General features: G+C 43.3%; 1 protein-coding gene across 2 annotated transcripts in view; it reads left to right on the forward strand.

The window, feature by feature from the left end:
- The window catches only part of SERAC1 (serine active site containing 1), a 66,381-nt gene that overhangs the window by 15,097 nt on the left and 34,683 nt on the right, over positions 1-16,601 (forward strand). For both annotated transcript variants that reach the window (XM_038765721.1, XM_038765729.1), the window contains 4 exons: positions 722-834; positions 4,144-4,272; positions 7,360-7,473; positions 12,262-12,424. In XM_038765721.1, the coding sequence (XP_038621649.1) occupies positions 722-834; positions 4,144-4,272; positions 7,360-7,473; positions 12,262-12,424 (519 nt within the window). The remainder of the gene's footprint in view (positions 1-721; positions 835-4,143; positions 4,273-7,359; positions 7,474-12,261; positions 12,425-16,601) is intronic.

Consider the following 16,601-nt stretch of genomic DNA (forward strand, 5'->3'; position numbering starts at 1 on the left):
GCTGCCATCTCCTCATTTACGCTGTTCCTCCAGCATGGCCTAATGGATAGAGCACTGGCCGGCGGGGCAGGAGTACCAGAATTCTAATCCCGGCTCTGACAATTGTCTGTCGCGTGACCTTGGGCACATCACTTCACTTCTCTGTGCCTCAGTTCCCTCATCTGTAACATGGGGATTAAGACTGTGAGTCCTATATGGGACAAGGACTGTGTCCAACCTGATTAGCTTGTATCTACCCCAGTGCTTAGAACAGTGCTTGACACATAGTAAGTGCTTAACAAATACTGTCATCATCATCATCTTCCTGAAATCCACAGTCCTCCCCATATTCAGAGTCCTTCTGAAATCCCAATTACTCCAACATTATTTCCCATTATCCCAGGTCATATAGAGCACACGCCTGGGAGTCAGAAGGACCTGGGTTTTAATCCTGGCTCCACCACTTGTCCGCTGTGTGACCTGGGAGAAGTCACATCACTTCTCTGTGCCTCAGTTTCCTCATCTGTAAAATGGGTATTAAGACCATGAGTCCCATGTGGGACAGGGATTATGTCCAACCTGCTTAGCTTGTATCGACCCTAGAACTTAGAACAGTGCTTGACACACAGTAAAAACTTGACAAATACAATCTTTATTTTTAACCCAATTGTCATCTCTAGTCCTTATGTATGCATGTTTATTCAGTTATTGCTTTCCCTAATGTAAAGGTCTCTCATCTTAGATTACCAATATAGGACTGTTGCTCAAGCCTGCGACATGAGAACTACTATTGGTTTGGCCCGAAGCAGGGATACTGATCTTCGCTTTTTCCTGTCACCACCTCATCTGCCAAAGGTAAAAGATACGGTGATGAAAATAATGAAATAATTTAGCAAAAATAATAAAATAATCCTAATGAGAACCTCCCTAAGAGTGCATAATAACTTGGGAAGCAGCATGGCTTAGTGGAAAGAGCCCAGGCTTGGGAGTCAGAGATCATGGGTTCTAATTCCGGCTCCGTCACTTGTCAACTATGTGACCTTGGGCAAGTCACTTAACTTTTCTGGGCCTCAGTTCCCTCATCTGTCAAATGGGGATGAAGACTGTGAACTCCACGTGGGACAACCTGATTACCTTGTATCTACCCCAGTGCTTAGAACAGTGCTTGGCACATAGTAAGCGCTTAACAAATACCAACATTATTAATAACTGAAAATGAAGTATTCTGAAAGCAGCAATCAACTACACAAAATTGAAATTTCTCCAGTGTTACCCTATAATAGTAAGCAACAAAATGCTTCTTTTTTCTTTAAATGATATTTGTTAAGCTCTTACTGTGTGCCAGGTACTGTACTAAGTGTTGGGGTAGATAAGGGTAATCAGGTTGGATGCAGTCCCTGTCCCACGTGGAGCTCACAGTCTTAATCCCCATTTTACAGGTGAGGGAACTAAGGTACAGAGAAGTGACGTGACTTGCCCAAGGTCACCCAGCAGACAAGTGGGGGTCCCAGGATTAGAACCCTCCTCTTTTTACTAGGTCACTCTGCTTCCAGGAACCTTCTTACCTTCTTAAAACCAGGAATCCTTACTGAGTAACTTCAAGCCCCTCCAGCTATTTCTCTTTTTTATTTATATACAGAAGTTAAATGGAGCTCAACATCTTTGAACTGCTCACTTTCTCATAGGATTGCTCTGAGCCTTAAGGCAGTCATTGGCAGCATTTATATTCTGTCCTGGTAGGTCAATGGAGGAGGCTTTGGGTGGGTTTATGCATCACCTCAAAGTGCCCTGCCCCTGCCCTAGAAAAAGGGTCAGGAGATTGGGGGTGGCAGAGAGGAACTTAGAACAGCAATACAGAGTGCAGAATTTCAACAGGGACCTGGTGGTGGCAGTCAAATCACAGCCAGAGGCTGTGTGTCAACTTCTGGGAAGTACTTAGAGGATAACTAATCCCTGTTGAAAGGGCTGAATTTTATACATTTATCCCTATATTTAATACAATTCAGGACACACTTGGGAAACAAGAGCCTGCTGAATTTCTTAATATTTTACATAATCAATCAATCAATCAATCGTATTTATTGAGCGCTTACTATGTGCAGAGCACTGTACTCAGCGCTTGGGAAGTACAAGTTGGCAACATATAGAGACAGTCCCTACCCAACAGTGGGCTCACATAAGCCAGTCAGCAGGATGTTGGTAAAAATTCAGAGATGCTAGTAGGAATAATTACTGAAATCCATTGGGAAAATATAGTTTTATGAACTGGTAACTAAGGCTAGGAAACAGCAGTAGACATGCCAGCCTTGCTAAGCTTCAGTCAGAAATGGGGTTGACCAGTTTGAATAATGGGTTGGGCAGTGTATAAGATGAAATTGCAGAGTTATAGACAGCAGCTGCCAGTGGAAGGTTTGGAGATCATTGCACCATCCTCTGAATGGCATCCCCATCCATGGAGAGCAACTTTAAAGGCGTTATCAATTTGATGTTAATAATTTGAAGCTGCCTAGAAAGTTCCATTGTCTTGCATCATTAAGCTCAAAATCTCAAAATCTCCAGTGGCTACCAATCAATCTGTGCATCAGGCAGAAACTCCTCACCCTGGGCTTCAAGGCTCTCCATCACCTCGCCCCCTCCTACTTCACCTCCCTTCTCTCCTTCTACAGCCCAGTCCGCACCCTCCGCTCCTCCACCGCTGATCTCCTCACCATACCTCGCTCTCGCCTGTCCCGCCATCGACCCCCGGCCCACGTCATCCCCCGGGCCTGGAATTCCCTCCCTCTGCCCATCCACCAAGCTAGCTCTCTTCCTCCCTTCAAGGCCCTGCTGAGAGCTCACCTCCTCCAGGAGGCCTTCCCAGACTGAGCCCCTTCCTTCCTCTCCCCCTCGTCCCCTCCCTCCCTTCCCCACAGCACCTGTATATATGTATATATGTTTGTACATATTTTTTTACTCTATTTATTTATTTAATTTATTTCTACATATCTATTCTATTTTATTTTGTTAGTATGTTTGGTTTTGTTCTCTGTCTCCCCCTTTTAGACTGTGAGCCCACTGTTGGGTAGGGACTGTCTCTATATGTTGCCAATTTGTACTTCCCAAGTGCTTAGTACAGTGCTCTGCACATAGTAAGCACTTAATAAATACGATTGATGATGATGATGATTAAGCTCCTCCCTCTCCCTTCCAAATATGACCTGGCCAAAAGGAATTTGAGTTTTGAAGAGACCCTGAGAGGTCACATAGTCTCGCCCTTTGCCACTGCCTAGGGGAAACCAGGTTAGCGTTCTTTGTTATTCTTAAAAGCCTCCAGAAGAGATTTCACAACTTTTCCTGATAGTATAGTGCAAATTCATCATGGTCTAGTGGAAAAAGAGTGGGGCTAGGGGTCAGGAGACCCTTGTTCTTATCCCAGCCCTCCCACTGGCTGAGCCTCTTTCCTCTCCCCTCTTTCCTCTCCCCCTCCCCATCCCCCCGGCCCTACCTCCTTCCCCTCCCCACAGCACCTGTATATATGTTTGTACAGATTTATTACTCTATTTTACTTGTATATATTTACTATTCTATTTATTTTGTTAATGATGTGCATCTAGCTTTATTTCTATTTATTCTGATGGCATGACACCTGTCCACATGTTTTGTTTTGTTGTCTGTCTCCCCCTTCTAGACTGTGAGCCCGTTGTTAGGTAGGGACTGTCTCTATATGTTGCTAACTTGTACTTCCCAAGTGCTTAGTACAGTGCTCTGCACACAGTAAGCACTCAATAAATGCGATTGAATGAATGAATGAATGAACTGGTTGTCTGACTGGGCAGTCTCTCTATGCCTCATCTGTAAAATGAGAGCAGGTTCCTTGTTCTCCTTCCCTCTTAGACTGGGAGCCAGCGACTGTCAGAGTTTGTGACAGGGACTGTATCGGGTAATCTTGTATCAACCCCGGAGTTTAGCACAGTGCTAAGCACCTTGTCAACACTTGTCAAAATACCATAATCATAATAATGATTCTTTTGACTCACCCAGTTCAAATGATCGTTGACCCAAGTGGAAGCATTAATTCACATACTGCTTGTGTTGGTTCCAAATCAGTGTGTGCTTTCCCACCGCTTTCAGTTGAGCCTGAGTATTCATGAATTTCCTGAAAAGCTTTGGTCTTTTTGGTCCCAGGATTACTCCATTGAAGAGGAACTCCAAAAGCTGCTGGCATCTCTACCCCAGACTGAGCTTGATCAGTGCATCCAGTACTTCACATCTTTGGCTCTGAAGGAAAGCAGTCAGGCCTTAGCAGCCCAGAGGGTGAGCTCATAACATACGAATTCTTAATCAAAAAAAGAAGGCTTCTCTTATATGTTTCTTCTTCCAGCAACTCCTGGCCTAGTGGATTGTGCACAGGCCTGGGACTCAGAAGGACCTGGATTCTAACCCCGGCTCCTCTACTTGCCTGCTCTTTAACTTTGGGCAAGTCACTTCACTTCTCTGGGCCTCAGTTACCTTATCTGGAAAATGGGGATTGAGACTATGTGCCCAAACTGGGACAGGGACTACATCCAACCTGATTTGCATGTGTCTACCCCAGCACCTACTACAGTCCCTGGCACGTAGTAAGCACTTAACATATACCACAATTATTGTTACTATTTGGTGGTTGTGATAATATATTGAGTGTCCACGGCTACAGTACACTGTACTTGGGAAGTACCAAACAGAGAAATGATTCAATCTCTGCCCACAATGAACTGAAAGTCTTACTGGGGAAACAGATGGAAAAATATTTGCAAATAGAATAAAATGAGTAATTGGATGTATAGTTGATGAAATATACAGAAATGTGGCAAATGCCTGGAATAAGTGCTGGGGTTAGCCTGTGGGTTTGTACAACATGGGTTGCAGGAACTAGTCAAAGGAGGCTTTCAGAGGAGGTAGCATTTTAGGAAGGCTTTGAATTTGAGCAGAACTATTTTCTGTTGGATTTGAGGAGGGAGGGAGGCAGACACATGCTGGGGGAATCAGTGTAAATTAGCAGAGGTGGCGAGTGAGGCAGGAGAGAGAGCTGCAGGTAAAGGTTAGTTAGGTAGGATTGTTCCGTGGATTTGGTTCCGTGGAGGAAATTCAAGCTATGGAAAGTCTTAGCCTCTTGTCGCCATTGGGAAAAGGGGAGTACAGGTAGCTCTTCCCAACTGTCAGGTTGTCCAGGATCTATGGGGCGTTCATTTCACAGCTAGCTGTAAAATCGCTTCCAGGTCAACATCAGAGGCCTACTCGTGAGACACAAACTTTGAGTTCCTTGTACAGGCATAGCCCCCAGTTCCCAGGCACCACCATACTTAAAATCCAGACTTATATCCTGCACTAACTGCTGACTTAGCTCCAAGTCTGCAAACTCCCCCAAATCCCCCCCTCCCCACACCCTGCCTCTGGTGTCCATCAACCAATCAGTCCTTTTGATTGAACACTTACTGTGTGCAGATCATTATATTAAGCACTCAGGAGAGTACAATATAGCAGGGCAGCTTTCAAATCAGTGAGTGGCAGGCTGGTTCTCTGCTACACAGGGGCTTGGGAAAGGAGGGAACACAGATGAAGTGGGAATGGAAGGGAGGGAGAGCTCTTCTCTCCTACCCTGATTCCATGCTGCCTGTGGTTTAAGTGAGGAAAAACCAGTTCAGCCGCTTTCTCCTTCCCTGCTTCCCATTCATTAGCTGCAACCGAGGGTGGGTGGTTCAGTGGGGAGTTGCTGTCTCTTACCATAACTGGAAATGCTCCAGCTAAAGCGATGCAAAGTCACCTGACAGGCAGCTAACTGCAGCAGGGGTGCTTGCCAGGAGTTACAGGGAGGAATTTGAGAGCTGAAAGGTGAGGGAAAAGTGGTTGACTTACACTGAACAGTTTCTCTGCCATTTGGGCGAGGAGACTGGACCAGGACCCAGGGATTTGGCCACTGGGGTCCCACCTGGGACTCCCTAACATTTTCCTGCCCCCTTTCTGCTGGAAGTACTCCTTTGTCTTGTACTCTGTACACAGTAAGCGCTCAATAAATTGGATTGATTGATTGGAAGGGGTGGTGGAAGCTCGAAGCTTTGGTGTAAGCTGCAATGGTCCATAGTAATAGGTAGGTGGGCAGGGTGGAGAAGGTCATGTTTGTAGTAAATGGGGGCTCAAGAAAATCCCTAGGAATAGTGGAGGGGAAGGAACAAAAGGAGGGGGGTGGATTGCATGTTGAGGAGAAGGTGGTCCACAGTGTCGAAGGCAGCTGAGAGGTCAAGGAGGATTAGGATAGAGTATGAGCCGTTGGATTTGGCAAGCAGGAGGTCATTGGTGACCTTTGAGAGGGCAGTTTCTGTGGAATGTAGGGGACGGAAGCCAGATTGGAGGGGGTCGAGGAGAGAGTTGGTGTTGAGGAATTCGAAGGAGCGCGTGTAGACGACTCATTCATTATGTGTATCCCAGGGCCAAAAGGCATAGTCCTAGTTGAAAGATTACAGGGCACAGAGTCAAGGGACCTGGGTTCTATCCCAGCTCCACCACTGGCCTACTGTGTGACCATGGATATGTCACTTAAGCTCTCTCTGTTTCAGTTTCCTCATCTGTAAAATGGAGTAAAGTAGATTCTGAGTCGGGTGGATCCGGGACTGTATCTGATCTCACAACCTTGTGTCACCCTCGCACTTAGCATTAGTTCTAAATAGTGTTAAATGGCTGAAACTGAGATGTTACAGTTTTAGGGCAAAGTGGGAAAATATTGAAATAAGGAACCTAATGAGTAACATTATGTTCTAAGTAACATATTTATATGCCCCAAATATGTAACAGATATTCAGGTTTTTATTGCTTGTATAAAGATTTTCATGTGAGAGGTGGAGATGCAGGTAATCAATCACCTTTCTCAATAGGAATTATATGATAGAAAAGAAGCACATTAATCTTTGTTAAGTGAAGTTTAGGTAATTCATTGTAAACCTTGTGGCTTTCTAGAACTAAAAAATGATGTTCTTCCTTGGATATGGTTGATTTTGTTAAAGAAAATAAGTAAAATGTTTAGCAGTCATTATTGGGTCTGATAGTGCCACTTAAGTAAGATTACTACTGCTAATATGACAATGCTTCAGATAAAAATAAACTACCTCTTTTTGTCAACATTGTCTTGACCCTTACAGGTAATTGAAAAGTAATTATAAAAATCCTGAAGACTTGCTTTATTTTCATAACCTTTCTGGGGCTTTAAAGCCCTAAATTTTACAATGTAGTGACAGTTGGATAAGTATTTTGTTCTAAATCATTTAAAGACAGTACATTTGGTTTTTTTCTGTATTATTTCATGTTTTGAAATGGCAATTGAGTGATTATTTTTCTTCAAACTAAGCTTCCATCTTTAATCTGTTCTAGGGTGGCTTGTGGTGTTTTGGAGGCAGTGGACTTCCTTATGCAGAGAGTTTGAGCGAAGTCCCTTCAGCAACAGCCGAAATGTTCTGTTTAGAAGCCTTGGTCAAACATTCTGAGGTAATTTGTGTTCAAAGCTTATTTAGCAGTTGAGTATTTACAATGGAGCTTGTGTTCAGGGAGTTCTATACCACAGGGTAGGGGACACAGTCTAGGAGAACCTCAGGTTATGGGAAAATCAAGTTTTAGTTGTCTTTGATTCACTGGGAATTAATGGGTTAACAGATAGACATTCAAATATATCGTGGTGTCCTCTCCCCAGGGGCTACAGCCCAATTGTTTTTTGTGCTAAACTCCCAGTCTTGCTCAGCCCAGGTCACTGATAATACTTCTCCTGACTCTCCCATCACTGTAGATGGCACCACCATTCTTCCCATCTCACAAGTCTGTAACCTTGGTGTTATCCTTGACTCCTTTCTTTCATTCAATTCACATATTCAATCCTTCACTAAATCCTGTCGGTCCCACCTTCACAACATTGCTAAAATCCGCCCTTTTCTCTCCATCCAAACTGCTTCCATGTTAATACAACCACTCGTCCTATCCTGCATGGATTACTGCATCAACCTCCTTTCTGACCTCCCAGCTTCCTGTCTCTCCCACTCCAGTCCATACTTCACTCTGCTGCCCAGATCACTTTTCTAGAAGAATGTCCAGGATGTGTCACTCCTCTCCTCAGAAAACTCCAGTGGTTGCTCATCCTTCTCCATGTCAAACAAAAATCCTCATCAGTGACTTTAAAGCACTCCATCACCTTGCCCCCTCCTACCTCACTTCACTTCTCTCCTTCTACAACCCAGCCTGCACACTTCGCTCTAGCGCTAACCTCATTGTGCCTCGATCTCTCCTGTCTCGCTGCCGACCACTAGCCCACATCCTGCCTCTGGCCTGGAATGCCCTCCCTCCTCAAATCCAACAGGCAATTACTCTCCCCCAACTTCAAAGGCTTATTGAAGGCACAGCTCCTCCAAGAGGCCTTCCCAGACTAAGCCACATTTTTCCTCATCTCGCACTCCCCTCTACGCTACCCTGACTTGCTCCCTTTCCTTTCCCAGCCCCACAGCACTTTAGTACACCACTTATCTGTAACTTTATTTATTGGTATCGATGTCTGCCTTCCCCCCCCACACTGTAAGCTCATGGTGGGCAGGGAATGTCACTATTTAGTGTTATATTGTACTTTCCCAAGTGCTCAGTACAGTGCTCAGCTCATAGTAGGTGCTAAGTAAATAAGAATGAATGAGTGAATGAATAATACCTAATAGGTTTCCAGTCAAGGCTGAAAAGACCCAAAATGTAGCTTTCTGTCCCATTTGCTCTATGAAGCCCATCTCACCCCAGTCCTCATTGTCCCTAAAATTCCTTCCCCCCTTTCCAACTCTGTCCTCAAAATGAAAAGTTGATACCTATGACCCTGACTGATAATTTTCAATATAAATTCCTGCATTGTTGTTAAAACCACTCTTAGCAGAATGCTTTACACCCTTGCCACTCATTGCTGCTTTACTGTATTCAATACTGTCAACTTGCAGAAATGCAAAAACTTTATAGTACAGTATAGGAAGGTTAAGGCAGAGACTGGGAAGTAAAGCAGCATCACATCTTGAGCAATCCCACATCCACGTACCCAACTTGTTCTACACCAAATCTACTCAGCCCTCTTGTGGAAAGTGTTATAACAGAGCAAGAATGTGTTGTGGGAAGGATACTCTGTCATTATTCTGAAATTACTCTGTCATGTTCTATCCACAACATGTAGTAAAACCACATGGTAAGGCAGAACTGGATGTAATTCAAAAGTAAATGTGTGTTATACATGCATGAAGTCAAACATCATGCCTCATTTGATTTGCAAAAAAAAAATCCATTTTTTTTTTTTTTACCCTTTCCCTGTTATATTTTGTTTGGCTTTAGCTTTTACTAGTGTTAAAGCATGGGCCTGGGAGTCAGAGGTCCTGGGCCCATTCCATCCATAGCAAATAGAAACTCCAGTCTTTAAGTTACCTAATCAACCAACTCTCTTCCTCTAATTTACCCATTTTCTTCTATCACTACACCCTAGCTTCCACTCTTCATTCCAGTCAAAGTAACTTACTCACTGGGCCTCATGTTCACCCCAGTTTCAGTCCCACAGCACGTATGTATATATCCATAATTGATTTTGATGACTGTCTCACCCTCCAGATTGTAAGGTTCTTGGGGGCAAGAAATGTGTCCTTTAACTCTATTGTAATTTATTCTCCCAAGCGCTTAGTACAGTGCTCTCCACATAGTAAGCACTCAATAGATACAATTGATTGTATCTAATCTGATTATCTCTTATCTTCCCCAAGTCTTAGCACAGTGCTTGGCACAGAATACGAACTTAATAAGCACCATCATCATCCTCATCATCACCCTCTTCAATGGACTATTAGTACTTTCCAAGTACTTTGCAGGCCTCCTTAGATGGAATTAGTAGTACAGCTCCAAACCAATATCCTTCTCCTCTGAGATTCACTTCATAAATGGCTAATTGGGGCCCAGGGTAGTTTCAAATAAAACGAATGCTACTTCCAGGGTAAAGGAAAAATTCTCAAAATTACCTGTCTTGTGCAGTACAGTCCATGCAACTTGGTGGCGGAATGCTTATTAGCCAAAAACTACAACTTTGGAAGCATTTTCGTTCTTTTTTTGCTGGGCTCCTTCAGAAATTATATCAAGAGAGTCAGAGGGAGGTACACATAGAATCACTGACAAAATTCAATGGACACTTGTAACAGCCATTACTTAGATTCCCAGTCTTGGGAGGGAACTGATATTCAAACTAGGAGGAATTTAGATTAGGTCTAATATGAAATTAGCTCCCCATTTGGAGAAGGAATTTCAACAAAAAGACTATAGAGAGAATATTTTTTTTTATAAAATAGACTGTAAGGATTAAAACTTTTTTTTATGGTATTTGTTAAGCACTTACTCTATGCCAGGCAGCATACTAAGCACAGGAGTAGATACAATCTAATCCAGTTGGACATAGTTTATGTCCCACATGGTGCTCATAATGTTAATGTTTTACAGATGAGGTAAATGAGGGACAGAGAAGTTAAGTGAGTTGCCCAAGATCACTCAGAGGACAAGTGGCGGAACCTGGGTTAGAACCCAGGTCCTTCTGACTCCCAGATCTGTGCTCTATCCACTAGGCCATGCTGCTTCCATGTTTTGGGCCTAGGCATGGTGCTGTGGGACTGAATCCAGAGTGAATATGAGGCCCAGCGAATAAGTTAGCTAGACTGGAACAAAGAATGCCAACTGGTATAGTGGCAGAAGAGAATGTGTAAATTTAGAGTAAGAGAGTTGGTTGATTAGGTAACTTAACTTAAAGACTGGAGTTTCTGTTTGCTATGGAGAGGAATGGGCAACCATTTTGGCGATTTTGGCAGGGTGGAGAGATGTGCCCAGAATCAGGGGGATGCTGATGGGGAGAAATGTGACCTAGTGGAAAGAGCACAGGCCTGGGAGTAGAGTACCTGAGTTCTAATCCCAGCTCTGCCACTTATCTGCTGCGTGACCTTGGCTTCTTGGTGCCTCAGTTTCCTCACCTGGAAAATGGGGATTAAGATGGTGAGCCCCATGTGGGACAGGTACTGTTTCAAACTTGAATTATCTTGTATTTACCCCCACATTTAGTACAGTGATGTGCACGTAGTAAGCACTTATTAAATGCCATAGTTATTACTGTTATTATTGTCGAGTAACTGCTGTAAGCCAGTTAATAGTAATAATGATGGCATACTATGTGCGAAGCACTGTTCTATGTGCTGGGCCCTTTTCTAAGTGCTGGATAGAAAGTAAACTTATGGATAGGCATCATGTCAATCAACTTTGTTGTACTGGACCCTCTCAAGTGCTTAATACAGTGCTCTGCTCATGGTAAGCACTAAAATACTGATTCATCGATCAAGGGTCTCATGCTCCCCAAACCCTCTCTTATCCTACTGTGAAGCCTTCAAGCCAGGATTTTTGGGGGATGATTTCTGAGCCAGTTCAGCCCTGCTTATTTAGGCCAGTCTCAGAAATCATGTATCACCTGTCTACCTCTTTGTTAGAGGGTATTTTGGATGTTCAAGCCTCCAGGACTGCCTTCTGTATGCTGGTGTCCCACTGGAGGTTTTCCTGACAGCCCCCAGGGTCCTAAAAGGATAGGAAAGATTATACAGAGTCGCTAATATCCCCAGCAGTAGTTGTTGATTGGATCGGCTCTGAATCTGATCAGTAAGAATGCAGGGCACAATTCTATATCCACTAAACCCCTCATGCCCAAATTCAAGCAAAGGACTTTCAGTTCATTTGAATAAGTATAATTTGTTGCAAACTTCTTTTGCGTTCTTTTGAAAGTGAGATGAAAAATTGAGCCATTAAACATGAGGATTTGTCATTTCTTTGTTCAGAAAATTTTGGTTTTGTCCCAGTTACTCGTGGCCATAATCTTTCATCTCTTCTGTGGAGTTAGGAGCTCACCTCAGGGCAGATTGCCTGCAGACTTGGCTTTTTGGTGATCAAACAGAGAAAACCCGATGTTTCTTGGGTAAGAAAATAGTGCCCTGAATAGTGAGCTGTGTTGCCTGAAGTCTCCAACTTTAAGGATTGCCTGGTCCACATGGTTGATTATCTATCAGAGGTGCATGTCTAGGGGTAGTGATATTTGAATTTAGAAGAAATATCACAAACAATAAAATTGGAGTTCAGTTTAATCAGCACAGTGTTTTAAAGGATAGACCCAACAGGCAGCTCAGGTGGGCTCTTTTTGTCTTATTTAGCTTCCAGTATCTGTATTGAATCCAGCTAGTTTTAATGTATTTATAATGGTAGGTGTCGGCTCACTGCGATAAAATTGAAGCAAATGGAGGCCTGCAGCTACTCCAGAGGATATACGAACTTCATAAGGAGAGCCCCAAAATCCAGAGAAACATAGTTCGCATCATTGGGAATATGGCTTTGCATGAAAATCTTCATTCAGCTATAGTACGCTCAGGTACTCTGTTTAAGTGTTACATTCTCGTAGCCACATGCATTTTTTTAAAATCATATTAGAAATACTTCAGGACACACTTGGGGTCTGTGGAAGGGTGGTTGGGGAAGACCAGGGCAGCCCTAGGGACCTCACCACCCATTGACCTCAGGCCTGGATTGGACCTCCGGGAGCATTTACCTCAATTCCCTGGTATAATATTAATAATAATAATAATATACTTGTTAAGCACTTACTATGTGCCAAACACTGTTCTAAGCAGTGGGTAGATACAAGTTAATCAGGTTGGACACAGTCCCTGTCCTAAATTGGGATCATGCTTCTAGTCCCCATTTTACAGCTGAGGTAACTGAGGCCCAGAGAAGTGAAGTGACTTGTCCAAGGTCACATAGCAGAAGTGTGGTAGAGTCAGGATTAGAACCCAGGTCCTTCTGACTCCCAGTCCTGTGCTCTATCCACTAAGCCACGCTACTGCTCCCTGAGATCACCCTGGGATTCCCAAAGCTACACCACATTTGGGGATGGAGGCCTGGGAAACTAAGCATCCTAACTAATGGTGCTGAGCTGGGCTCTGGCTATACATTGTGTGACTGATTGCTCCTTGTGCCCAGCCAATCAGAGCCCCCACTGGTGGGGGTTCTAAAAGGACAGGCCTCCACTTGGATCAGTGTATTATCTTCTTGAAGGTGAACCATTGCCTTTGAGGTCTTGCCTTTACCTGCTGAAATGTCATTCCTCTTTCTCCCAGTCCGTGCCCTAGAGACAAGTTAGCAGATAATGTGGGTGGATGAAGTTCAAAATGGGTTTTACTCTTCTGAAAACAGGAGTACAGTACTTGATCCTCAAATTATGCACTTTGCTGCTTTCTTGCTAAGGTTTTCTCTGGGCCTCAGTTTCTCTGGGCCTCAGTTACCTCATCTGTGAAATGGGATTTAAAAGTGTGAGCTCCATGTGGTATAGGGACTATGTCCAACCTGATTAACTTGTGTCTACCACAGTGCTTAGAACAGTGCTTGTGCTTGGCACATAGTAAGTGCTTAAGTGTTATTATTATTATTATTATTATATATTTTATACTCTAATTGCCTTCCTGTAATTGTCCCATTGTCCACATAAAATTTTCAAACATAACCTTAAAGCTATTCCCTCTCCCCACTCTTATACATACAATATGCGAGGCCAAGTTATTTAGTCCATTTATAGTCATAGTCCCTTTAATTGAATAACTGAAGATGTGGATGATGATTTTGGCAAAATAGAGCAAAACTGATGGTTTCTGGTTTCTGCTCTACTGTACATACAAAAGGAAGGAAAGTCATTATTTTGATAAAACAAAAAGCAAAAAACCAACAAAAACAAAACAAAAAAAACCCTGTTGGCTTTGTATGTGGATCTCTTAATAAATCTAAACTTCTTAAAATGAGTTCTAAAATTGTTTTAAAAAGTGGTAAGAAGAAAAGCTACCTTGGAGTGGTGATCATATCAAGTTGATGAGTGTTTGCCAAGGCTGCATTGCCACCTTTCGTGCTCTTTTGCTTTGCTGCTTTTCCAATTTCATCTGAAAGCAGAAGGTATGAAGGAGATTGGCACAGTTTCAATTCCACGAGGGTGATGAGGACCATTGCCCCCAAGGGTTTCCAGCTGGGACAGCAAAGATCTGCTCATCACCAGCCTCTGACAAGAGCCGAAGAGAGCCTCCGTGCCTGAGCTGAAAAGAGCTAAGAGTTTCTTAGCACAGTTGGAAGGTCCCCAGATTGATTTGCGGTGCCTGCCTTATTTTTACGAAGCTCTCTGCACCTTCTCCTCCTCAACTGCACCCAAAATAAGTGTGGGAGACAGATTTGCTGGCTCAATGATGGTTAGTAGACCAATCAATGTGGAGAGTAGGGAGATGCTTTAGTCATTTGTAGACTTGATTGTCATCAAGGGAATGTTGGATTTGTATCTGCGTCTGTTCCATTTTATACAAGATGAGGGATTCTGAGGTTGGGTAATGCTATCAAAGAAAAGTCCGGAAGACTGGAGTATGGATGTTTACCACCCATGTTTTAGAAACAAAAAGTATGTCAGGATTTATATTAGTTCATTATTTATTGTAATAATCATTGAAGTTTTTGTGAGATTCTAGTATAATTCTTGTTGTCCCCCATTTGCATCTAGTGTCTGGGGAAGGTGCTCTGAACACAGTAAGCGTTCATGTTCAATAAATTTGAGTGCGTGAGAAAACTTGGTGTAGAAGCCTCACTTAGCTTTATGCTGGGAGAGGTGATGCAGTTCCCCTTGTGTTCCTTGCATAGGGATGTTGCACATTGCACATTTGTGTATTGCCCTCTGTGTACTCCCAAGAGCAGTCATTGATGTTTGGCTTTTTGTTGGGATGCTCAAGGCCTTACAATAAATAATGAACTAATATAAATCCTGACATACTTTTTGTTTCTAAAACATGGGTGGTAAACATCCATATTCCAGTCTTCCAGAAAAGCAGTTGAGATTCTATTACTGTAGAGCTCTTGGAGAGTTTATTGACATTTAACTTCATAAGCTCTCCCACTGACTTTTCTTTGATAGCATTACCCAACCTCAGAATCCCTCATCTTGTATAAAATGGAACAGACGCAGATACAAATCCAACACTCCCTTGATGACAATCAAGTCTACAAATGACTAAAGCATCTCCCTACTCTCCACATTGATTGGTCTACTAACCATCATTGAGTCAGCAAATCTGTCTCCCACACTTATTTTGGGTGCAGTTGAGGAGGGGAAGGTGCAGAGAGCTTCATAAAAATAAGGCAGGCACCGCAAATCAATCTGGGGACCGTCCAACTGTGCTGAGAGATTCTAGTATAATTTTTTGTTGACCCCCCCATTTTTGCATCTAGTGTCTGGGGAAGGTGCTCTGAACACAATAAGCGTTCATGTTCAATAAATTTGAGTGCGTGAGAAAACTTGGTGTAGAAGCCTCACTTAGCTTTATGCTGGGGGTGGGGGTGGAGAGGTGATGCAGTTCCCCTTGTGTTCCTTGCATAGGGATGTTGCGCATTGCACATGTGTGTATTGCCCTCTGTGTACTCCCAAGAGCAGTCAGTGATGTTTGGCTTTTTGTTGGGATGCTCAAGGCCTGGAGATCCTGAACCCCCATAGTGACTACATGGCCAGAGGGTTCTGAGTAGAACTGGTTCCTAGTTTTGGAGTGCTGAGTCCCCCCCCAAACCAGGAACCAGCTTGACCCAAATTATAGATTTCATAATTTTTAAGTAGGAATTCAAAGCAGTCCAATCTGGGCAAGGTAGTTCATTCATTCATTCAATTGTATTTATTGAGCGCTTACTGTGTGCAGAGCACTGTACTAAGCGCTTGGGAAGTACAAGTTGGCAACATATAGAGACGATCCCTACCCAACAGCAGGCTCACAGTCTAGAAGGGGGACACAGACAACAAAACAAAACATATTAACAAAATAAAATAAATAGAATAAATATGTACAAGTAAAATAAATAGAGTAATAAATATGTACAAACATATATACAGGTGCTGTGGGGAGGGGAAGGAGGTAGGGTAGGGGGATGGGGAGGGGGAGGAGGGAGAGGAAGGAGGGGGCTCAGTCTGGGAAGGCCTCCTGGAGGAGGTGAGCTCTCAGTAGGGGAGGAGTAGTTGTTGTTTAGTACATTTTTCAAAGAATTCAAATCTGATAAAAAATGATGAGCACTTCTAAGGTGCTTAACGTAGCTACACAGCATCACTGTAGGGTATTTTTCTTGGTTTTTTTTTAATAGTATTTTTTATAATAATAATGGCATTTATTAAGTGCTTACTATGTGCAAAGCACTGTTCTAATCGTTGGGGAGTTTACAAGGTGATCAGGTTGTTCCACGTGGTGCTCACAGTCTTAATCCCCATTTTACAGATGAGGTAACTGAGGCACAGAGAAGTTAAGTGGCTCACCCAGTCACACAGCTGACAAGTGGCAGAGCCGGGATTTAAACCCATGACCTCTAACTCCAAAGCCCGTGCTCTTTTCACTGAGCCACACTGCTTCCCAAAATAATAATGACAGCATTTATTGAGCCTTTACTATGCACAAAGCACCATTCTAAGCACTAGGGAGATTACAAGGAGATCAGGTTGTCCTACAGTGGGCTCACAGTCCTAATCCTCATTTTACAGATGAGGGAACTGA

Source organism: Tachyglossus aculeatus, chromosome 2 (genome assembly GCF_015852505.1).
Source record: "Tachyglossus aculeatus isolate mTacAcu1 chromosome 2, mTacAcu1.pri, whole genome shotgun sequence".
NCBI classification, from domain to species: domain Eukaryota; kingdom Metazoa; phylum Chordata; class Mammalia; order Monotremata; family Tachyglossidae; genus Tachyglossus; species Tachyglossus aculeatus.